General features: G+C 38.1%; 1 protein-coding gene across 6 annotated transcripts in view; it reads left to right on the top strand.

Moving 5' to 3' along the window:
• The window catches only part of fam184ab (family with sequence similarity 184 member Ab), a 651,259-nt gene that overhangs the window by 491,211 nt on the left and 134,607 nt on the right, over positions 1–25,441 (top strand). For 5 of the 6 annotated variants that reach the window (XM_039747649.1, XM_039747653.1, XM_039747651.1 and 2 more), the window contains exons 9-13: positions 743–893; positions 9,575–9,616; positions 12,811–13,023; positions 20,215–20,368; positions 22,330–22,457. In XM_039747649.1, coding sequence (XP_039603583.1) covers positions 743–893; positions 9,575–9,616; positions 12,811–13,023; positions 20,215–20,368; positions 22,330–22,457 — 688 coding nt within the window. The remainder of the gene's footprint in view (positions 1–742; positions 894–9,574; positions 9,617–12,810; positions 13,024–20,214; positions 20,369–22,329; positions 22,458–25,441) is intronic. The other variant, XM_039747650.1, reaches the window with a different exon arrangement.

Here is a 25,441-nt window from a genome sequence, read left to right as displayed (position 1 = left end):
TATGATGTGAGAGTTATTCCATGCTGTATCTCTGCAAAAAGACCATCTTCATTAACCTAGCAACAGCCATACTGAAGAGACAATTGTCATTTCTTTGTTCTTTTAATGCATCAACAGGAGCCAAAAACACATATACAGCTCTTGCATGAATGCTCTAATTACAGACTTGTCTATCTCTGATGTTGTGTGGAAATAGCAATGATGAAAATGACCATTAGTACGTACAGTGTAATGATTTTTTTTTCAGTCAAAATCCAAGTGATGAAGTGTTTCTGCCCCACAAACACCAGTGTCAGTGTTTCCTGCCTTTCTTGATTCTTCACGTGTTTGTGCACATTCTGAACAGTGTCACAAGACTTCTATCTATCTATCTATCTATCTATCTATCTATCTATCTATCTATCTATCTATCTATCTATCTATCTATCTATCTATCTATCTATCTATCTATCTATCTATCTATCTATCTATCTATCTATCTATCTATCTATCTATCTATCTATCTATCGGTTCAGTATCACCACTTTGTGAAAATACATATTTTTCATGAAGGACTCTTATAATTAAAACAAATATTTGCAACAAATCATTTTTATGAGCTAACCAGAACATTAGAACCCAATAAGCTCATCAGTCCTGTTCACCTGATTTCTACATTAGAACATTTTTGGCAGTGAGGTAAGACAACTCCTTGACTGGCAGGAATTAAAAGTCATTACATAAAGTTATTTTTCTGTTTTAGGCAGGAGTGTAAAAAGTTACGTGAGGAGTTGAAGGAGGAACACGAGGAAGATAAGAAGTTGGCATTGAGTCAACTGACTCATCAAAAAGAACAAGAAATGAATGCAGCCAGGGAGAGCTGGCAGAAAAAAATGGAGGATCTTCTTGATCAGGTAAGTAGTACTCACTGTAGACTTGGAAGCATGTGTGCTTTCTTATACTTTTTACCAAGATAGTATTTTCATTTTGGAGTCATGGAAAGATTAAAATACACAGTAGTGCTGTGGTTTATAAGAATACTTTTGCTGTCATTGAGTTTGCATTATTTAATTATAAATAAGGTTATACTGCAGGACAAAATGGAAAGGTTGTTCATATGAATATATAATAAATGCCATCTGTGTGAGTAGTAATGCTTTAAAGTGCTAGCATTTATTTACAAGAACATCAAAAGTCTAACAAATGAGAGGAGGCCATTCAGTCCTTCAAACTCAGTTTGTTAACTGATGATAAAGTTGTCCCAATGTCTCTTCCAGCTACTTCTTAAAAATTAAGTTGTCAAGGTATCCAATTTAATTACATGATTTAATAATTTGCTCCAGTTTACAATAAACCTTTATGTGGAAAAATGATTCCTTCATTCCACATTGAATGCATTGTCCCTCAACGTCAGTTACTGCCCTTTAGTGCCTGACTATTTAACTGAGAGAATTGTTCTGGATTCATTCAGAATTTTTAAATCCAAGATTTAGCCCCCACAAAGCACTCTTCACTGAATATTAAAGAGGTTGAATTCTGTTGACCTCTCAGAGTAGGACAGGGCCTTTAATCCAGGGATGCACTTGGCTGCTCCCCTCTGCACAGGTCTAAGAGCTGCTATGTGTTTTTTTCCATGTGGTGACCAGACCTATACAGATCACTCTGGGAATGTTCTTACTAGCTTTTAACTGCTCATTTACAGTGATATAGGATTGTCACTTTTGTCTCGTATGATGAGTAGTTGTCTCAAGTAGGGTTTAAAATAATCCAACCTGTGGTCTAGCACTTGGTACTCACACGTGGGCACAATTTAATGTAATATGAGTTTGAGAAAAGGGCAATTCTGCAACACAAGCTTCAGGAAATACATGACCTTGCTATGTGATAATCTTGAAAAACCACAACCAAATTAATCAGAAAATGTTCAAATGTCTGTTATTATGTTATTTGACCACACATACTGCAACTATGGAATGATATGAATTATTATCAATTTGATATTATTATTTATCTTGAAACAAAGGCAATTAAAGCAATGCTACCACAAGGCATGAGATTCAGGGTTCACTATACAATATTTCCATAATATGAAATTTTCATAAAAGAAATGTATGTTTAGTGTTATTTATTATTAATCATGAACTAAAACAATGCAAAATAATTTCAAATCAGTACACAAGATTTAACCTTTGTTTTTCATGAGATGTATTACATGTTGATTAGCAAATGTAAGTACGGATTTTACTGCACTCTGTACATGTAATAATAAGGATCATATACTGCTCAAAACAAAATTAAAGGAACACTTTTTAATCAGAGTATAGCATGAGGTCAATGAAACTTCTGGAATATTGATCCGGTCCGTTGGGGGGGGTTGTTAATCAGTTTCAGCTGCTTTGGTGTTAATGAAATTAACAACAGGTGCACTAGAGGGGCAACAATGAGATGACCCCCAAAACAGAAATGGTTTAGCAGGTGAAATTTTCCCTCCTCATCTTTTCTAACTTTTTTTTTCACTGGTTTTACATTTTGCTACGGTCAGTGTCACAACTGGTAGCATGAGATGATACCTGGACCCTACAGATGTTGCACAGGTAGTCCAACTTCTCCAGGATGGCACATCAATATGTGCCATTGCCAGAAGGTTTGCTGTGTCTCCCAGCACAGTCTCAAGGGCATGGAGGAGATTCCAGGAGACAGGCAGTTACTCCAGGATAGCTGGACAGGACCATAGAAAGTCCTTAACCCATCAGCAGAACTGGTGTCTGCTCCTTTGGTCAAGGAGGAACAGGATGAGCACTGCCAGAGCCCTACAAAATGACCTCCAGCAGGCCAGTGATGTGAATATCTCTGACCAAACAATCAGAAACAGACTTCATGAGGGTGACCTGAGGGCCCGATGTCCTCTAGTGGGCCCTGTGCTCTCTGCCCGGTACCGTGGAGCTTGACTGGCATTTTTCATAAAATACAAAAATTGGCAGGTCCACCGCTGGCACCCTGTGCTTTTCACAGATGAGAGCAGGTTCTCCCTGAGCACATGTGACAGACATGAAAGGGTCAGTGGAAGCCTTGGAGAACGTTCAGCAGCAGATTGGTGGTGAGTCAGTCTGGGGACTCATATCCATGTAGGGACACACAGACCTCTACAGGCTATACAACGTCACCTTTACTGCTATTAGGTATTGGGATGAAATCATTGGACCCATTGTCAGACCCTATGCTGGTGCAGTGGGTCCTGGGTTCCTCCTAGTGCATGACAATGCACGGCCTCATGTGGCGAGAGTATGCAGGCAGTTCCTGGAGGATTAGGGAATTGATACCATTGACTGGCTCCCCCACTTGCCTGACCTAAATCCAATTGAACACCTCTGAGATATTATCTTTCGGTCTATCTGACGCCATCAGGTTGCATCTCAGACTGTCCAGGATCTCAGTGATGCGCTGATCCAGATCTGGGAGGAGATCCCCCAGGACGCCATCTGTCGTCTCATTAGGAGCATGCCCCGACGTTGTCAGGCATGCATACAACCATGTGAGGGCCATAAAAACTACTGTGTACGATTTTGAGTTGCTGTAATGAAATTTCGGCAAAATGGACTAGCCTTGCGCATCATTTTTTCCACTTTGATTTTTGGGTGTCTTTAAATTCAGCCCTGTGTTGGTTAATAATTTTCATTTCCATCAAGCGATGTGGCATTCTTTCATTCCTAACACGTTACCCAGTCCATATCAGTGTAGATATCTAGCAGGATTTTTTTTCCATTGAGATCTGATGTGTTTTCAAAATGTTCCTTTAAGTTGAGCAGTGTATAAACATATAATATAAAGTCACTGCAATGTTATACCACCCAAATTTAGCTTTTTGTTTTCTGATTTAACATCAAAGGTTTCTTCAACAAGAGCATTGCTTTTATTTCCTACTTGAATCTTTGATCTTTGAAGAACTTACTCTCTCACTGGGGATAGATATAGCAGGGGGAAACAAATAATTTGACCAGAAAATCAAACACTGGGAATCTCTGTCCACCATGCAGTTAAGAGCAATTCAAGATTCACAGCCATACAATTCCTCCTTGCTGTACTCTACTGTCATTTCTGAAGAAATATCAGTGAAAGTATCAGTGTCCACAACATTCATTGTTACATGCGCAGTTTGCGGAGGCTGCAGTAACTGGTCCCAATAGCATTTACGTATACGGTATATTATGAGAACTGTTCCAGTACAACAAGTTTATGTTTTGCTGGTCCCAATAAACTTGAAAACAAGCCTGTGGATGCAGTGGTGCATGCTCAATGAAAAAATGTTACAATTCATCCAAGGATGTGACTCACTAAAGTAAGTGTGCACATAAAACACTTAATCTGTGGTTAAGTACAGTGATGTCTGTGTTGTGTTCCCGACAGTCACATTATTATGCAGGCAGTAATGTAACGGTCCTGCCAAGGTACAGTCAGTTTGTCATGTTATACAGTAAGCTTAGTTCTAGTTTTTCAATCAGATTTTTAAATCCCCCACTTTTGACCAAGCACATTTGCATTTGACTTTGTATTCCATTTCTGTCATATGGTAATGTTGTACAATACACAATAGAAGGCAACATTTCATATTGGCAGTATTTTGTATCATGAAATTCCATACACCCAAATTTGGCCACATGTCTGGTTGCGACTGTGTTTTATCCTGTTCCTCACCATGATAAACAGTAGAAAGTTTGTCTATGAAGAGTTCTATACCTTATTGAAATCATATTTGCCAAAAAGTGACATATCTTACTATACAATTTGCTTTGATGTACTCTTTTGTTTCAAAATGTGATACGCATCACTTTCCTTTTAGTACAAACTGCTACATATAATTGGAGCCAATCAGCACCTTCCACATATAACAGTTGAGGTTTCACTGTTGGTGGCGTTGGCTCAGTGCTTTATTTATTTATTTACTTATTTTTAATACTTTTGCTCTGCAGGCACGTGCCTGTTGTCACTGTATTTGTTTGTGTCACCACAATGGTTTGTATCTGCCATGAGGTTTGTGTGCCGCAACATTTAAGGTGCAAAAGAAGGAGTTGTGATAGATGAGTTGTCAACTTTGACATGGTGTCGTTTACAACTTTGTTCATTATTAACAATTTATAAGCAATACTGAAACACAGGCACTATATAGGAAAGCACACTACATACTGAAATGCATTTGCCATATAGTGAAGCGCAAATACTGTATATTGAGATACACTGCATATGCATACTTTTAAGAGTGAATTTTTATTAGAGTTGGGTGTAAAAGACTTAGGATGTGCGTAAATTATATAATTTGCTACGTTCTGGCAATTAAGAAACTTCTACAAAATCAGGAGGTTATGAATTTTTTGTGCTGTATGCATTTCAGAGCAGCTCACTATAGGGTGGTCCAGATGTAATTATGCAATTTTTCATTAAGCTATCTTACTAAGTTTATTACATAGAAAATCACCCGAAAAATCCTGGACGATTGAGAAGTGTGCGAACTGACAACATGAAGAATCGTCTTTGCATCGAACTGGAGTCGTCCCCGCATAAATCAAAGTCATCCAGACGATCTGGATCTGCATAATTAGATCTGCACCACCCTGTACAGAGGGTCTGTGCTGTTGAGAATGATTTCTGTACTAAATGGCACCACCTTCAAGATCTTGTTGTGCAATGGCTTGATGACGTTTTTGTGACATTCTTTGCTGTATTTTTCTGAAGAGAATTTTGTTCTTTTTTTGTGCCAACTTGTCATTTGCTTTCTGATTCCCATGTGTTTTGGTTTTAAGTATGTTATTATTATTCTTTTTATCATTAATATGTTTTCATTTATCTTACTTTATTTATTTATTTTTTTGTTTATTACCCTTATTCGTTACTTATATTAAAATGTATGGGAAACTTAAGAATGGATATGTTGCACCAGTCAGGTGCCGCTAAGATTCACACCATCAATATGACGGTGATTTATTTATTTTTGTAGAGGAGATCCCAGGGATGCCCCCAGCCTTGGCTCGACCCGCCCACACTTAAAAACAGAGACAAAATAAAGCACGCTGGGAACTAAAGACAATTAAGAATATGATGAAATTAAATAATATAAATGAAAACAAATAATACCACCCTTGTACCACTACGACGATATTACATTAAACATATAAACACAAACACCACACAGCAAAGTCCATGGAATACCAAACCAGATGTAATGAGAGATTACGAGAGTAAGTTCAGAGATCTATATATTGAAAGGGAAGGAAAAAGCAGTCCTACTGGTAGACACTGTAGGGGTGAAGACGGATGGATGGTTCAGGAGCGCTCTTTTTCTTGCAGGGAAGCCATTGAATCCAAAATCAGTCCTCAGCACACAGGTAGACAAACGATCAAGACCCCAACAACAAATACAATCCAGGACACAGCAATTAAATATGATTTAATTAACAGAAGGCAGACCGACAGGTAAACGACACACAAAATACAACAAAAAACACCTTTCTTTTTTCCCTTTGGACACCTGCCCTCCTTTTAAACCCCTCTGACCACCTTTGACCCCAACAGCCCCTGCAGGGACTGCTGGGAAATGCAGTTTTAAAAGATAGTAGCACTGCCACAATGTGTTTTGTCAAAGCATTAGCTTTTTTGGTAGTAAAATGTTTTTATATAGATTAATTGCATTTTGTAAATTATACTACTAGTATTCTCCATTACTATAGTAAAAAATGTATTTTTCTCATTTTGGCTAAATGGAAATACAGTGCCTTCAGAAAGTACTCAGACCCCTTTACTTTTGACACATTTTGTTATGTTGCTGCATTCATTTAAATTATTTTTTGCCTTGTAAAACATCACTCAGTACCTGATAATAACAAAGAAATTGTTCTATATTTGTTGCAAATAAAATACTTAAGTATCACATTGACACAAGTATTCTGACCCTTTCCTCAGCACTTAGTTGAAGCTTATTTGGCAGCAATTATGGCCTTGAGGCTTCTTGGGTATGACCTGACAAGCGTCGCACACCTGGATTTTCAGCAATTCTCTAAGATCTCCACAATCTCCGTCACTTTAGATGGAGACCATCAGTGGACAGCTATTTTCAGATCACTCCAAAGATGTTCGATTGTGGGTTCAAGTGTGGCCTGTAGCTGGATCTTTCAAGAATATTTTCAGAGTTGTCCCTTGGTCACTCCTTTGTTGTCTTTGCTTTGTGCTTATGGTCATTGTCCTTTTGAAAGGTGAACCTTCAGCCCAACCTGACATTCTGAGTGCTCTGGAGCGGGCTTTTATAAAGGATATCTCTGTACTTTCCTCCAGTCAGGTTTCTTTTGAAGTCTCCCAACCCCTGCCACTTAAACACAACCCCACAATATGCTGTTGCCACCACCATGGTTCACCGTTGAAATGGTTTTCCACAAATGATGAGCAGTACCAGGTTTCCTCAAGATTCAACGCTTAGAATTGAGGCCAAACAATTCAATCTTGGTTTCATTAGCCCAAACAATCTTGTTTCATACAGTCTGAGAGTCCAGTCTAGGAGCCAATTTGCAAACTCCAAGAGGACTTTCATGTGTCACTCTGGCATAAAGCCCAGACAGGTATAGTAGATGTCTGCAGCTCAGCCAGAATGACCATCGGGTTATTGATCACTTCTCAAACCAAGTCTGCTATTGCTCAGTTTGGCTGGACAGCCAGCTCTAGGAAGAGTCATGATTATTCCAAACCTTTTCCATTAGGGAGTTATGGAGGCCACTGTGCTCTTGGGAACTTTCAAGGCTGTAGAATTTTATTTTGTTGCCTTTCTTGGATCTGTGACTTAGCACAATTCTACCTGTAAGCCCTGTAGGTAATTCTTTTCAAATCATAGATTGGTACACATTATCATCTTGGAACCTTCTAAAGACAGGTGTGTGCCTTTCTTAATCTTATCCAATCAATTCAATTGACCACTGATGGACTCCAAACAAGGTGTAAAAACATCTCAATAATGACCAATAGAGTGGGATGCAACCAGAGCTGGATTTCAAGTGTCATAGCAAAGAATCTGAATACTTTTATTTTATTTGTAATCAATTTGCAAACAATCTTAAAATCCTGTATTTGTTTTGTTATCCTGGATTAGTGAGTGTTTTTATGAGGAAAAAAATGAATTTACACAATTTCAGCCTAAGGTTACCACATAACAAAATGTGAAAAAGTGAAAGGGTATGTATTCTTTTTGAAGGCGCCACATAGGATTTTGCAATCAAACTTTTAATTTATTTACCAGATCTATTTATCCAAACAAGTGTCATGTCATTTCTGACCTGCTCAATCCATACCAGGGTCACAGGGGTAATGGAGCCTATCCCAGCTAGTATAGGTTGCAACGCAGGGACAAATCTTTGAGAGGGGCCTGTCCATCACAGGGCGTTCACGCACGCACGCCTACACACAGCAACACGCACACCCACACACACACAAACATACACACTGGGGCCAATATAGTGTCACATGGACAGTCTTTAAACAGACGGTGCAAAACATGGTAACTTCACGCAGAGAGGACCCAGGACGTGAACCCTGGTCTCCTTACTGTGAGGCAGCAGTGCTACCCCTGTGCCACCATGCTGTCCAAACTGTAAGTGTGAATGCAAATGCATTGTCAATGTCAACTTTATTTATATAGCACATTTAAAACAACATATGAATGCTGTGGCCAAAGTGCTTTACAATAATAGAATTAAAGAAAAACATACAATTAACATAAATAACATAAATAGAAATAAAATAAATGAACATTAATAAAATAAATAATAAATAGAAGTAATGTTACAAATGCAAGGGAAACAGGATAATAAAATCTGCTGTGCTTAACTTTCACTAGTGCTTACTGTTTCAGCCATAAATCTGCAGTATTAAATATTTTCCAGGTTGCAGTGTTGTGCTTCTCCAGTCCATATTTTAAAGAAACTAAAGCTGTCCTTCAAGCAGAGTTAGTTGAAATCTTTCCATTTTATGAGTTTGGTTTCTACTGGCAACTGGGCAGTGTAATGCATATAACATTGAATCAAATATACTGCACATGAACTTGTGTCCTCAAAATTGCAAACTGATATACGAGACTAAAAGAATAATTATTCAAAGCCCAAATGCTTGTGTAACGTTCTGTTAAATTCTTTTTATTTTGATGATGTTTACAAATGCTTCATCTTATTTTGCATTGCTACAAGGCCATTTTAAGATGTCTGTCTGGTTATTATTTAATGCTTGGTAAAATGACATCAGCCTTATTTTAGAATGTGTGTAAAGTTTAAACTTCTTCAAATAATCCTCAACTCTGTTTTCACATGCCCACTCTAGTGACGTTGAAGTCTGTGATCATTTTCATACTACGTTTTTGCCATAAATAAATGTAAGCAAAAAAGTCTCTCTGAATCCCACCTGTGTGTGTGTGTGTGTGTGTATTTCTGTAATTTTGTTTTCTCTTTATTTCATTAGCATACGTTATAATTAATATATTTGTATTTTACTCTCCCTTCTTTATCCCTTTTTCTTTTGCTCAGTTGATTTCTGAATGTTTCCCTTTATTCCTGTGATCTTTTCTTCATAGCGGCACTGTCTTGGTGAAGCATTACATAAATCAATCAGTAATGTAAGTGAAGTACACTTACACGTTTTTGCTTTGCTCCTGCTAACGTTTTATTCTTTATTTATTTTTTTTTTGTGTGTGCATTTGGCATGTTTACCTTTCATTGCAAAGTATTGTTTCTTCCTGCACTGGCTTGTGAAAACTGTGATAAACACGTGTCAAATTTGACTTAAAAAGTATTTATAACAAAAATTCAATTGATATTTATAATGTGCATATATTGTAACGGGTTCTTGCTGCACCTGCCACAGGCTTTCCCATGACTCCCCATTCTCCAGCCTCCCACCCAGCATGGGGGGGCTTTGACCTCTGTTGGCCAAGTGGACAGTGACATCAGTATACCGCAGGCGAACACTTTAACTCTGTTACAATATATATATATATATATATATATATATATATATATATATATATATATATATATATGTATGTATGTATGTATGTATGGTTTATTTATTTCTTTCTCTTTGGCCTTGTAATCTCTAAAGCTTCTGCGGTGTGTGTCCTCTGGTGTTAATTTTGTTTGAAGTCCTCAGTGCACTTTTTCTGGGTCTTGTTTGGAATGTGTCACTGTGTGTTTGGCTTTCAGCAACTAACCTGCCAAAGGGAGCTGTGTATGTTCAGTGAAATGTCAAATGTATCTAACAATAAAGTGTACTAGGCATGTTGTGTATATGATACTGCATAATATGATGCTGCATAAACAATTCGCTTCTTTACTAGTTAATAAATGGTAAGGCAGCAAATCTTGGTCATTGGAGTACGTATAATGATCTGCATTGAAAGGTAAAGCTGCTGTTCTTTTTAATAAGAATGAAAACCAAAGGCAGTATATAGTATTCTAAGTGAGTGTTTTACAAAAGGTATGAGAGATAACTCAAAAAGGCGACAGTAGGGTGACTAGCATATGCAAGTAAGAATTCCACTGTATTCTGTGTCCTGGATGATACTGAATTTATAAACCTAAACTATATGGCAAAAAGTTTGTGGACACTTGATCATCACACCTACAAGGAATTGATGGGCATTCCATTCCAAAATGAATATGGAGTTGGTCTCAATCCAACCCCACCCTGCTTTGCCTTCTTAACGTATAGGCATTGGCCATGGGCCCCAGGAGCATAAGGGCTCACGGTGCTTCTGATGCCTATGTATGTTTCTGTTTCGCTATCAAAACAGCTGCCCCAGTGCACTACTTTGTCCAGCGGCCTGTGATATTAGTAAGCCAGCCCTGGCTTTGTGGCTATAGGAGCCTTAATTTTTCTGGGAAAGCTTTCCACAAGATTTTGGAGCGAGTCTTTGAGAATTTGTGCTTATTCAGGCAAAAGAGCATTTGTGAGGTCAGGTACGGATGTTGGGAAAGAAGAACTGGGTCACAGTTGGCGGTAGAATTCATCCCAAAGTTGTTTAGTATGGTTAAAGTCCAGAATCTGTGAAGGCCAATTGAAATCCTAAACATTAAACACATCAAACTGTGTCTTTATAGACTTGGCTATGTGCATAGTGGCACAGTTATGGTGGAACAGAAATGGGCCTTCCTCAAACTGTTGCCACAAAATTGGAAGCACATAATTGTCTATAGTGTCTTTGTATGCAGTAGTATCACTGGAACGAAGGAGCCTGGACCAAACCCTGAAAAACAGCTCCAGGCTATTATACATCCTCTACCAAACTTTACAGAATGCACTATGCAGTCCAGAAAGTAGTGTTCTCCTGGCACCCAACTAACCCTGATTCATTCTTCCGACTGCCAGATAGTTAAGTATTATTCATGACTCCAGAAAACAAGTTTCCAGTACCCCACTGCTGATTCTAATAGCAACATTCTTTACACCATTCCAGCTGATGCTTGGCATTGTGATAATGGTCTTAGGCTTGTGTGCAACCATGGAAACAAACCCATTCCATGAAGTTCTTGTGCTGATGTTGCTTCCAGATATCATTTGGTACTCTGTTGTGAGTGATGTAACAGAGAATTTGCAATGTAAATGTTCTATGCGCTCGGCAGTCCCGCTCTGTGAGTTTGTGTTAGTCTACCACTTCATAGCTGAGCTGTTGTTGCTCCTAGAATCTTCCACTTCTCAATAATAGCACTCACAATTGAAAGGTGCAGATCTGATAGAAGAGAAATTTCATGTACTGACTTGTGTCAAAGCTGGCATCCTTTGACAGTGCCATGTTTTAAAATCACTGAGCTCTTCTGTATGATGCATTTGATGCATTGTACTGCCAATATTTATCAGTGGAGTTTGCATGGCTATGTGCTTCACTTTATACACTTGGTAGCAATAGGTGCAGTCGAAACACCTGAATTTAGTAATTTGGACGGGTGTCCACATACTTTTGGTCATATAGTATATAAACCAAGGTCATTGAAAAAAAGATCTCTGGGATTTCAATAATAATATATTTTATTTATATAGCACCTTCTCCATGCTCAAGGTGCTTAAATACCTTGAAATACAGACCCCAACTCTTTTATCATTTCCAGAGAGTTGGTAGAAAAGTTCAAATAGTTATGAAGACCTCCATATGTATAACATTCTTATGTTTATGTTGAGGACACTGAGCGTTCCAGACCTACTGAGCTATGTTTCTGCCACTATTTGGTCAATGTGGTTAAGCCTCTCACATGAGTAGTACGGGCCTTGTGCTTAGTCAGAATGTGCTCAATAAATAGTTTTGTTTATGTACCTCTTCACTATGCACAGAGTCATTATTTGAACATATGGTAGGTACAATGGACTTGGGCACAGCCGTGTGCACATCACATAGACATCTTTAGCAGCAAGGTTGTAACTTGCATCCTTCTATGTAGCTGAAAATGGTCCTTGTTACCCACTACCACACTGGTATGGCTCAGGAATTGTGAGGTTAAACATCAATGAGCGTTTACACATTGTCATACAAACCTCATTGTTTTCTGTCTTCAATATTCTTATAAATTAATAATTGAAATCCTGGAATTCTTTTTTTAATAAAACCTTATTTGTTTAACCTTTTTGTCTCTCAGAATGAAATTAAACAAAAGATGTGCTAAATTGGAGTTTGTGAGATTGAATTATAACTTGACACACAAAGATCAGGCACTGGCAGAAAATGTAAATGTCAGTTTTACTCTGAGTACGATTTACTACTGTTCGAGTGAAATCTTATGTTTTTGTTTTATTATTAAAGTTTTGTTTCTCCTGTCTTAGATCTCCTTACTGAAACAAAGTTTAGAGATGCAGCTTTCACAGTCCCAGAACTCCCTTCAGCAACTCCAAGCCCAGTTCAACCAGGAGAGGGAACATTTGAATCAACAGCTCCAAGAGATTCAGATGGAGCATCAACACAGGGAGAAATCCTTGGAGGAAGCTCATTGCATGGCCATGCATAATATGGAGGAAATCAGAGTACAGGAACTAAAGGTATTGTCCGCTTGTTCTTTCTTCTTGGGTTTTCCTTTCACACCCCTCACACGTAACACATTATGATGATGTATTCTAGGCACAGTGTGCATAAAAAAAGAGTACTGCGTAGTGAAATGGGGACTCATGCTCCCTGGGAAGGTGTTCTTTTAAGAAATGCAGCTCATAGTTTGAACCCCTTCAGCAACCGTGGTGGATATATAAAGACAAGAGAAATATGATACAGAAGATAGGATATATTTAACTTGCTTTAACATGTAGCATTCACTTCCAACATACATTGCAGTATAATCATTTATACATACAAATTTGGCAGCAGAAGAACCATTGGAACAGTGCAGTCATCATTCACTTATTCAGTGTGGGACACTGATGATTGTAGTTCCATTTCAGAGGAGGGCAAAAGGCATTCTTCTTGCAGACGGGCTCCTGGCTAGAGGCTTCCTGACAAAACTTAAAGACTCACACGTTTAGGAAATTCAGTGATCTATTTGTGACAAATACCAGGAATGGGTAACTACAAGCAGAGTCATTTGAATATACTAAATATGGACTCTGCTCTTCTGTGATATAGCAATATAACATTTTTTTCACTATCTGTGAACCATGCATCTGTTCAATCAGTTAAGGCCCCTGCCTGAAAGAACTGCCCTTGCTTTAGCTGCATATATGTATGCTAAACATAACCAGTCTCAAAAATCACAGTACCAAATACAGTAAAGCCTTGGATTGCGAGTAACTTGGTCTGCAAGTGTTTTGCAAGACGAGCAAACATTTTTAATAAATTTTAACTTTATAAACGAGTGAGAACTTGCAATACGAGTAGTACGTATACGTTTTGTCTGCCAAGCCTGACGTGATCACAGCTGAGCCAATGGTTCTTTTCTCTCTCTCGCTGCGGGATTGTGGGTAATCGTCTCCCATGCTCAGTCTCAGTCTGCATGCCTCACTCATATAGTCAACATCCGTACAAGCATATACTATTTACTATAGCATTGTGAGCACGTGTGTGTACGTAAAGAATTTCTTTGTGACCAAGTGTAGTGACTGTTCTTTAATAATGGTACTACATTAGGGAGATGTGGGAAAGAGTCCAAAATTTTGTAAAAAAAGCAGCACCCGAATAAGGCTGTAGCAGTGCGAGAGATGAATCTGTTTAACAACAATGCAATGTCGCATTTCCGCAAAATCCTCCAAAGGAAGCAAAAGCACCTGTCATTGGATAGGTCCCTTATTAAAGTCACAAAAAAAGAAAAAGATTTCAGTTAGCCAACAGATAGCAGTGATTCCATTAGTTAGAGTAAAAGTCGTCCTACACAATAATCCCCTCCTCCTCCTCCTCCTCCTCCTCGCCTCTCTCACACCAGCCATGATTCTTTTCAATGGTAAAATGCAGGTTCATTTGTTTTATGTATTTTTACTTTATATTTTGGATTAATCATTTTTATATGAATATTTTTGGGCTGTGGAACGAATCATCTGAATTTCCATTATTTCTTATGGGGAAATTCGCTTTAATATACGAGTGCTTTGGATTACAAGCACGCTTCTGGAACGAATTAAGTTTGCAAACCAAGGCACCACTATAACTATTTTTACATCAATTTACACCTTCACCAATGAATAAAATAAGACAACAATACATTAAATAATGTGAGTCGCTACTAGTTTAAAATTATTCTTACCATCACTAGCACAATACTTTTTACTATTCCATATGTCAAAGTCATTGATAGTGCATTCCAATGGAGGTTGTCAAAAATGGTGGGGTTTTTTTTCTAAGCCTTAATCCCTCTTCGATGTTTATTTGATTTTGTTTTTTGAAATTAAAAGGTTATTAATTTTTCAAAAGTCAAAGAAGAGTACAGTAAAGGCATAAAATGTGAACAAAGTGTTACCACAAATTTGGTAACTAACAGTTAACAATTAACAACCCTCAACAGAAAATACAAGCCCAGTTTGCATCAGGACACAAGGTGATTGATCTCAAGAGAGAGATGTATTATGTCGCCTGAATAGAAGGGATAAGGTAATAGCAGTTATGTCAAAAGCGAATACTCAAAGCGGCTAAGCTGAAACGCAGCACGGACTCACTCTGCCTGTTTGTTAATCCCAGCCATCCTCTTCCTGTTGTCTGCCTGCATAATGGACTTTTAAGCAACCACAAAGATGTTTTTGAATAAGTGGAACAAAAATGGTTTTATAGAATATTGAAGTATAGCTGTTGGAAACAAAATCCAGAGGGTTGAACCATAAGCAAAGTCAAAACAGGAATTTTCAAGAGTCATAACCAAAACTGCAAGAATGTCACCAGAACCAGAATGCCAAGACTATGAACAAAATGGAGAAATGGGAAGCTATGAGTCGTTAACCAGAGCACCCAGCACTATCAGTTCAAGAGTAACACTGTTCAACATTTAAAACAGCAATCTGAGTCTCAGACCCTAGTAGTGGACCCTTTGTAATGTGACATGTACTGTAGTACCTCTTTGGAATTATTCATTAGCAATCGTGCAGTGTGTTCTCACAAAAAATTTGAAACTCTGAGATGGCAGTGTGATACACTTTAAACGAAGTAACAAAAATATTAATATGTTTCTCAAAGTAAAGAATTCATGTTCCACCAACAAGACATTCACAAGAAATAAACAGAAATAATGTATCTAAGACAAAAAAATTTCAATGAGATGTCTGAGATTTACTGTTTCTAAACAACTTTAAGACTTCAGCCATAAGATCAGAGAGGATTAGTTATATTTTTAAGGAAATCAGTATTTCCATTTGGAGATGCCAGGAAAAAAGTAAGTTGAGAGATCTATATGAAGAAGGTCCATCGACGTTGCTCTCTGTTAATAAAGGAAACCAAGTCTGGAGTCTTCCATCAGGAACCAAGGATTAGTTTAGCAGACACTATCCCCAAGTCAAGCATCTTTTTTTAGCTGTTTTCACATAGAAATCATAAAGCACCTATTGTGATAAGTACGCCTGTACAGTATGTCTGTCCGTATGTTTCTCCACATTTAATAACTCAGCTCCATGTGAACCATTTTTTTTTGAAAAGTGGCATGCTTATTCCATAATAACATTTGTCAGGACAGTTCAAATTTCATTGAGATATCTTCAACAGATCATGCTGTACAAAGTTTTCACATTTCAAAATCTCCAGTTGAAAAGTATTGGCGAATTTGGAAACTCATCTCTTTTTAAACAGAGAAGTGTTCTTTGCGACTTCAACTACAAATTACAAACTACAAATAAACTACACTGGAGTGGCAGCTTAAATGACCGAATTGAATGAACGAATAATATCAACAGATTGTTTCTATAAAGAACTGACATTACCAGCTTGCAGCTAAATGGTGTTTGACGTAATTAATTACACGATAAAAGTGCAGCTGCCCTAACTGATATAAACATGAGACACATTTAGAAAGAGAACTGCAATTGATCTATGAGCAGAACATCAGAGCTGCTTGGCATGCAACAAGGACCACAATGGCCAATAATAGCAAGGACATGGCAGATGTGGTCTTTAGCTGGCTTGTCATCCCGGCCAGTAACCCCAGGCCACCAGATGGAGCCCACCTTGCAGTATGGAGGTGCCCCGAAGACCAGCAGGGAGTCATGGACTATGTAGTTTTTATACATGACCCTGCTGAATACCACAGGGGCCTCAAGAGGGAGCTGCAGGGAGGACCGAAGACTCATTTGTGCCCTATAACCTGGAAGTACATCAAAGGAAGAGCTATGTGCTTCTGGGGTGAGAAGAAGGACTCGTACCTGACCCGGAAGTGATAGAGAATCACGTGGACTGGGGATTGGGAACACTTCCGGGTCAGGGAGGATAAAAGGACCGTGGGAGCTCCCAGACGGCGAGCTGAGCTGGGTGGAAGGGTGGCAATGCGTCTGGGAGTCGGAGGATTGTTATTGTAGTAATTATTGTTTGGTTTATGAATATAGTGGAGGAGAGGGTGCTTTGTGCACTGTACTGTGACAATAAAGTCAATTATTGGACTTTTATTTGCTGTCTGACGTTTGATCGGAGGGTTCAAGGGAGTGATAGCGCCCCCTATCTGTCACACAGGATTACAATGTGCAGCATGCTGACTATAATATAGCAGTATAATGTAAGTGTGTTTACATTTTATCCACACTCGAAAAGCTAATTTTGCTTTTAATTTTAATTTTGTATCTTCAGACTGGAATTAAAATCCTTTAAGATAATTGTCAACTTTCATATTCCTGTTACACAAGAAATTAGTTCCTTTCCAAGTTCTTAATTATTTATATCATTTTAAGGTATTACTGAGTTTTAACTAATATTAATAGCGGGGAATACGGGGAAGTTATTTCAGTTCCTCTTCTTTCATTCGGTAATACTGATTTTGTGCTAGTATTGTTCATTTTGTACAGTATTAATAGTTATTTTTGATTTGCTAGATACTGGGTACTTCTCTATTGGATATACTTCCAAAAATGGTTATGTTTGAAGACAATTGAACTGCAGTTAGTCACAGACCATCCACACTAACACAAATCAATCAATTAATTGTGTGTCAGTTACATTGTAGACTGCGTAAAAAGCCTGCATGACATTGTTTGATGTGCACATGTAAATAAATAACCCACTTTGTTTTTGAAACTTTATTGTGTCCGTTCCTCCCTTTCTTACATTTGTCATTTCTAGTTCCAATCGAACCTGAACTACAAGACACCCAGTGTGTAGTCTGGCACCCTCTTTCTCATTACACAGGGTGTCACACTGTCACGTTGAATCCCTCCAGTTCCCTCAAAGCAAGAAAATGGATTGTTCTCATACATCACCTTTACTCACAGTCCCATTTTTTATATTTAAGCTCTCATGCAACCAGTTTATTTTATACACAAAAACTGTCTAAGACACAGGTGGGCAGATTCAGTCCTGGAGGGCCGCAGTGGTTGCAGGTTTTTGTTCCAACTCAGTTGCTTAATTAAAAACCAATCCTTGTCAATTATTTAATTTCATGGCTTGTTAGTGCTTTAACTCTGCCATGTCAAGTCATTCTCATATCCTAGATTTTGTTTTCCTTTCTAAGGATACCATCCAAATGATTTGAAGTCTAAAACAGATGAGTTATTCTCAATCCTTCACTTTTTTCCCTTCACTTTCCTTCCAAGTATTTAAATAAACCCGATAGTGCACGATAAACACACACAGGTGTAAATGGAAACAAGCTAAATGGAGAAATGCTGGTTTCTTTTGTCATTTGCATCTTATTGTTAATAAGGAGCAATTAAAAACCAAGAGTACAGCTGTTTAAGACTAAGATAAACAGTAAGGGTTCAAAATCTTAACGAGTGATACAACTAAAGTGAAGCAGAAGTGTTACATGAGCAATAAGTGTGTCTTATTAAGCAATTGGGTTGGAACAAAAACCTGTAGCCACTGCGGCCCTCCAGAACTGAATCTGCCCACCCCTGGTCTAAGAAATCTACCTAAATAAATTATAAGTAGGTTAGGACCTCCAGAACTTACTGTACATTTAGGAGGGCAGCATGACCATGGATCATATGTTACTTTCATTTGGTTAGGAGATATTTTAAATGCTTACTAACCCTCAATGGCCTCTGAGATCTAATAAGAATAAATATTCTGAATAGCATTCTTTATATTAAAACTTAGGAATTTTTAAAACTTTTCATCCAAATAAAGTTTTCCAGTCTTATTGTTTTGCACCTTCCCCCACCATAACTTATCGTTTATGGGGGAGAAGCAAAAGATTTCAATTTGTCAAAAATTTCGATCTCCAGTTTTCGATGGATCTTGACATTTTAGCATTCCCTGATACCAAAAACATTGATGTTTCGATGATGGGTGTGTGTGTCTTTCTGCCTGTGTGTGTGTGTGTGTGTGTCTCACAGTTTCTGGATGGAAAAATACCAAACAAAACTTAAGTCCTGGATGGAAAAATACCAAACAAAACTTAAGTCTGTTATGAGATGACAATGTGCTGATTAGTTTTTGAGCCAAAATGTGTAAGAGAAGGAGACACTCTAGAGCAGTGTTTCCCAACTTCGGTCCTGGAGACCCCTGTGGCTGTAAGTTTTGTTCCAACCAGATTCCTAATCAGTAACAACACCTGATAACTCTGATCTCATTTAATTAGTTGGTATTATTTTTCTTTTATTCTACATTCAGAAGAGCACAGCAGCATGATTTTTACATTTAGAAGACATTTAGAAATATTTCTGCTTTTGCTATAGATTTAAATGCTTAACTCTCTTTTGTTGATTTCATTATATTTTGCCCTTTCTCTGTGCAGTTTTTCCCCATCATTGTATCTTATTAATGACAATTAAAATGAGCAGAGCAGACACGCTGGCAAAAAGTAAATAATCAAAGGCTGCAAGTACTTTAGCATCAGACCCACTAATCAGTAAATAATAGGTTAATTAAACAATTAGAACACCTAGAAAAGTAAAATGAAAATATTGTTAAAAAGAAAAATTATATATTATTACCATATAACTGCTCGGTGCATTTTAATATATATATATTTGGGTTTTTTGCCAGACTTAGATTTCTAATGTCTATATTGTTCCCAAAACACAGAACTTGTGAAATAACACATCACTTAAATAGTCCAAGAGTCCAATTAAAACAGAAGCTGGTTGGAACAAAACCTGCAGCGACAGTGGGTCCTCAGGACCGAGTTTGGGAAACACTGCTCTAGAGGAATCCTCAGATACTGTAATTCTGCAATTAATTAAGAAATCTTCTTCTCAATTGCTGTCATAATAACCTATTTTATGATCAGAAAGGTCAGCATCAGAGCAGTGAATAATTACTGAAATGTTGTAGAATAGTTCAGGTAACTTGGTTCTTAGGGCGCAAAGCCTACTGATGCTCACGCTCAAATTTTGTTTTTAGTAGCTTTGAAAGTCTATGAAGTACCTCTCTCTGCCACCCTACTGTGTAAATTACTCTAGATGTTTATGGTTTTCTGTGCATCTTTATTATAATACCTCTTTTTCTGATGTACTATATATTAATGCATTCTAACACTCATTTTTTTCCATGTGTGGTTCTTAATTTCTTTGTCCAGTCCTTTCTAATAATGCTGATGGTGAAAGGAGCTATGTAAAATGAAGATGCTTTTGTATCTGGAATGAGAATTAATGTGCTGTTGATAATGCGTTTGTTTTTGGTAGGAGCTAGAGGAGCGACTGAGACAGCAACACTATGAGGAGCTTCAGTCCCTAAAAGATGCACATAGAATAACAATCGAGACACTGAGGCAGCAGACGGAGCAAGAGCTACAAACACTTCGCTTTGAACTTGAGGATGAAGGGAAGGCAATGCTTGGTAATCACTGATTACAGTTTTATATCCTCTCCTTCACCATCCAAATGAATGTCACTGTTATTACGTTAAACAAACTCCTGCTTAATTCACAAATCAAATTTTGATACTCATGTATTTGGTGCACCAAAGCAATTCCTTAAATATTTTATTCAGAATTGCTGGCCAGCTTTTACATGTGCCTTTTTTCACTAAAATTACGATGTAAGATGTCAGAATAACGTGGCTGCCACTGTTTTATTCCTTCTTTATCTTTGTTTGCGTTTTAGTTATGCAGTGCTTTAAACCAGCCTCGACAACAAAGGAATTAGAGTTTATTCCCTTTGAATTATTCTCTGATTCATTTTTGATGACATTTGAATAATAATAAAAGAATAAACATTCCAGGAGAAAACTAAATGTTAATTTTCAATTTGTGCTTAGAGACTAATATAACCAATCTTGTTCTAGCAAACAAATGGTTATAATATTTTTTTAAGGAAATATAATTTATATAGAGTGTGGCTTACTGTTGGCTGCTATGCTTATCACAAACTAGGCTGGTGATTTAATCCCTGCCATCAATACACCGTGTGAATGTGAGCAGCATACCTTGAACATCTCCAGCTCATTAAAAACAGTATTTAACTCACTGATGAGCCAAGACATTGTGAAGTGACTGATGTTGACTATCTCGTAACAGCAGCACATGTCAAGGTCTGGGATATACTGTATTTGATAGTAGGCTGACATTAGGTAGTCTCAATCAGCGGGTTGAAAGCAGATGTGAACAGGAGTAAAGAGCTTTGGTAAAAGCTAAATCATCATGGCTAGATGACTGAGTCAGAGTATTTCCAAAAAGGCAAGGCTTGTGGGGTGTTCGTGGCTAGCCATGGTGACCATCTACTAACAGTGGTGCGAGGTAGGAAAAGCCATGAATTGATGACCGGGTGTTTGTCAGCCAAGACTCATTGATGCAAGTGTTCAAAAAAGACTGTCCTGTCTGGTAGGAATCAACAAAAGGGCTACTGCCCCACAAATCATAAATCATTTTAATGCTGGTTATGGGAGTAATGTGTCGCAACACACAGTGCATTGAACCCAACTGTATATAGCAGTCCAGTCAGAGTGTCTATACTAACCCCTGTCCACTGTCAAAATGCCTACAATAGGCATATGAGCACTAGAACTGGACCTTGGATCGTTGGAAGGGGGTTACCTGGTTGGAAAAGTCCCATTTTCTGTTGCATCATCATCTTTTACCTGTGGAGGTGATAGCAATCAGCATGCACTGTGGCATGAAGACAAACCAGTAGAGATAGCATGATTCTTTAGTTCTGCTGGGAAACCCTGGGTCCAGGCATTTATGGGGATGTCAATATGATGTGTACCACCTACCTAAACATCATTGCAGACCTTACCTGATGGAAGGGTAATGTGCCCTGCCACACTGTAAAAATTGGTCAGAAATAGTTTGAAGAACATGATGAAGAGTTCAAGGTGTTGCTCTGGCCTTTGGAATGAGTTAAAATACCATATAAGTCTGATGTGGGGAGTTGATTTGTTCCGAACCTAGTTTTGTAAAACTTGACTTGCTTGTATGAAATGTTATTTGATTTTAATAAATTCAATAAAATGTTTAAAAAAATACCAAGTCTAATGCATCATGTAACTTACAAGAGTTTTAGAGGATCTTCTTATAATGTCCTGCTACCACAGGCAACCTTCAGAGATCTTTAAGAGTCCATGCCTCGGCAAGTCGGAGCTGGTGTGGTGGCACATTAGGCAGGTGGTCATAATGTTTTGGCTTATCAGCTCACAGTGTATTCAGTATGTCAACCAAATATATTATAAATGTAATAATATTACATGAATACAGTGATTATAATATATATGATAGTATTATTTTCTTATCCAAGACAAATCCATGCTTGAATTTTGTTATACGTTCTTTGTGATGACTTTTATCTTTCCATTTTCATCAGCCTCTTTACGCTCTGAGCTGAACCATTTGCATGCAACTGCAATTGAACATCTTCGACAGAGTCATCAGCAGGAAACGGCCGCTGCCAAGCTGGAACTGGAGAATGCGTTAGAACAGAGTAGGCAGCAGGTAAGAAGAAGAAAAAATTACTCCTTTGATATTCATAATTGAGGAAAATTAAGCTCCACAACCTTCTGCTGCTCTGGTTTAAAAATAGAACTGAATGTTGCCAGCAACACTGTGCTTTCCGAGCCAGTGATCACACTCTGTGTCTGAAGAGCTGTGAGGATCACCTTGTTTTATCCACATTAAGAAAGCAAACTGAATGTGAATCTTTTTTTCTTTTTAGGTTCATGTTTTTGGGGCTTTTTTTTTGCCCAGTAATCTGTGTGCACTCTGAGTTTTTTAATTCAGCTAAACTGAAACATTCTGTAGCCTGAATGCTCTATGATACAAATGCTGAAGAAGCTAATTTGAAAAATGTTTAACAAAAAGAGAATCCAACCCTCTTTTTGTATTATGAAAGTTAAATAATCTGATTTTCACCTCAATAGCCTTCTGCAAGTTTGAGTTTCTTGAATTAGATCCTGGTGTGAAATGCCAACACAAAGGGCAATCCCTTTAAAACAAGTGTGCCTTTCATCTTCAAAGTGGGGAGGCCTGGCAGTGTAGTGTTTAGTGCTGTTTCCTCACAGCTCTAGGAGGCTAGTTACTGGCTCTCTGTGACTATATGGGTACTTGCAGGATTGGACCACCTCTACATTCACTCCTTGAATAGTGACCAGACATAGAGGCTCTTTGGTGTGGTGAAACTCAATAACCAGTTCCTTGGTTTTGCTGATATTAAGATGCAGACAATTCTTTCTGCACAAAGTAACAAACGTCTCCACCTGACACCTACGCTGTGTTTCTTTCTCCTTATCAATATACCTCATAAGTGAAGAATCAGCTGAGAATTGGACTAGTGTTATATTTATAGCTTGAGGTGTACAGAGTGAAGAGAAAAGGAGACAGGACTGTTCCTTGTGGTGCTCCAGTGTTGCTCACATCCATAACAGAAGCACAGTCCTTGAGACTCACAAACTGAGGTCTGCCTGACAGATTGTCCATTATCCAGGACATTTTATGTATAGGTATTTGTATATTTTTTTACTTCTTGTTTAATATATTTATATAATGTATATACAGTATATATTCCTATATGATATTTCAATATGTTATAATTAGTATTTTTAGACTAACATTTTTAAAACAATATAAAGGATAGTGGTATTGTATTAGTATAGCGCAATGTGGCACTAGCCGTCCTTGACCCAAACAACTTTTGCTCATTTCACTCTTATATTAGTTCGCTGCTCTGAAAAGGACTGCTCACTAAAAGCTGGTGGCACATTACATAACTTCTCATCGGAGAGGATGTCAAACTTGATGACCAAAGTTGCTGATCTTGTCACTTAAGGATGTCAGATTACATAACTACGGATAAAGCACATAACACAAGAAATGATATGGCCCTGTGATAACTTTCCAGCACAGTTTCACATTTCTAAAATGTATTGTGTGCTCGCCACTTTTTTCTGACACCCAAGCCTCCTGACTGCATTGGAGCTAAACAAATACTTTCCAAATATATACGTTCAGCCTCCATTTCTGCCCTTTTTAATTTTTTTTTCCATTCACGATCCTCTGTTTTGTTGTAAGGTTCAATGCACCAATTTTCCTTATAGCTACAAAATATGCATTGTGCTTCGAGCTGAGTGCTCATTGGTTCCCAGCTCTTGCACACAGAGAGGTTGGCCCTACAACTTAAGACAGAACCTAACAGCAAGTTGCAGACTGGTTGGACTGAGTCACTGGGTATGCCAGACTGCATACCTGTCTATGACTTGCTAAAATTATGTGATTGAGCTCTGTGAGTGGAAATCACTGGAAAAATCGTGTAATGTGACAGGCAGTGCTTGAAGTGGAACCAAATTATTGGCGAAACTCTGTTTATGGTTACAGTAGCATTCGATCAAATACTTTTTCCCTGTGAAGATTCCTGAAGAGATGCTGGTACTCACTAATATGTTAGGAAAAGACGCTGGTACTCTATGTTGAAATTTAAAGAGGTGCTGATACTGTGTACTGCAGAGTATTGGCCCACTACAAGCACTGATGACAGGACCTTAGGCCACACTACAACGATGGCGAATGTGACTTTGGTGGGTTTGCCTTTCTATGATCTCTACCCACAGCTATTGCTGAAGCTGCTCGTCTGAGAACTGTCTGACAGCTAAGACTGCTCCCTCCTTAGCGCTGCTGCTTTTTCCCTGTCCTTCCTCCCCTTGTTGCTGCAAGAGTTGGCACTGTTACATTGTAAATATCTATGAAAATGAAGTGCTGCACTTTTAACATTTATTTAAATCTGCCATTTCACTGCACACAGTATCACAATTCACTTTAGTGACATACAGTAAATGCATACATACATAATACATAATTGTGTTTGTATTGTGCCCAGGTGCGAGAATGACTGCTAAGGGGGCAACAAGGAAATTTTGGAGTGGCAACCATGTCATCCTTTTTATTGTTTGGAAACAGAAAATTAAAACAAAAAATAAACAAAATACCACTCATTGGCATTTGTCCCTTCCATGGAGACATTTATTAGTAATCAGAGTTGTAGTCACTCTAGAGGAGCTCCATACGGCTGGTTGTTCTGGCCATTCTTCCGGCAGCCAGACTAGAAAGAGCAGGATTAAATGTTTTCACTAGGCAGCTTCTTTGCACTATGGGAAAAGGAGGACTTGACAGCATTAGTGGCAGTGCCCCCTCTCGTCTTGGCAGGTTAGTACATACCTTGACTGAGCCTGCAAAGAGGTCCTCTGATGTGCATGCGTGACAGTATATACGTTGATGTATGTTTAAAATTGATTAATCCATTTGACAGGCAGGCAGAGCTTCTAGCAGCAGTACTGCCCAAATCCAATGGCTGAAGCACTGCTGAGCAATTGTGTAGGAGAAATTCAACACGAACATTATCAAAGTGCGGAAGCATATTGTGGGCAGCACAGTTATCAATCAGGAGCAGAATCATCCTTTTCTTCTTCATATTGTGAGGTTTCTGAACT

This window comes from Polypterus senegalus, chromosome 3 (genome assembly GCF_016835505.1).
Source record: "Polypterus senegalus isolate Bchr_013 chromosome 3, ASM1683550v1, whole genome shotgun sequence".
Taxonomy (NCBI): Eukaryota; Metazoa; Chordata; class Cladistia; order Polypteriformes; family Polypteridae; genus Polypterus; species Polypterus senegalus.
Note: the sequence above shows the minus strand (reverse complement) of the source record. Positions and strands in the feature narration are given on the sequence as shown.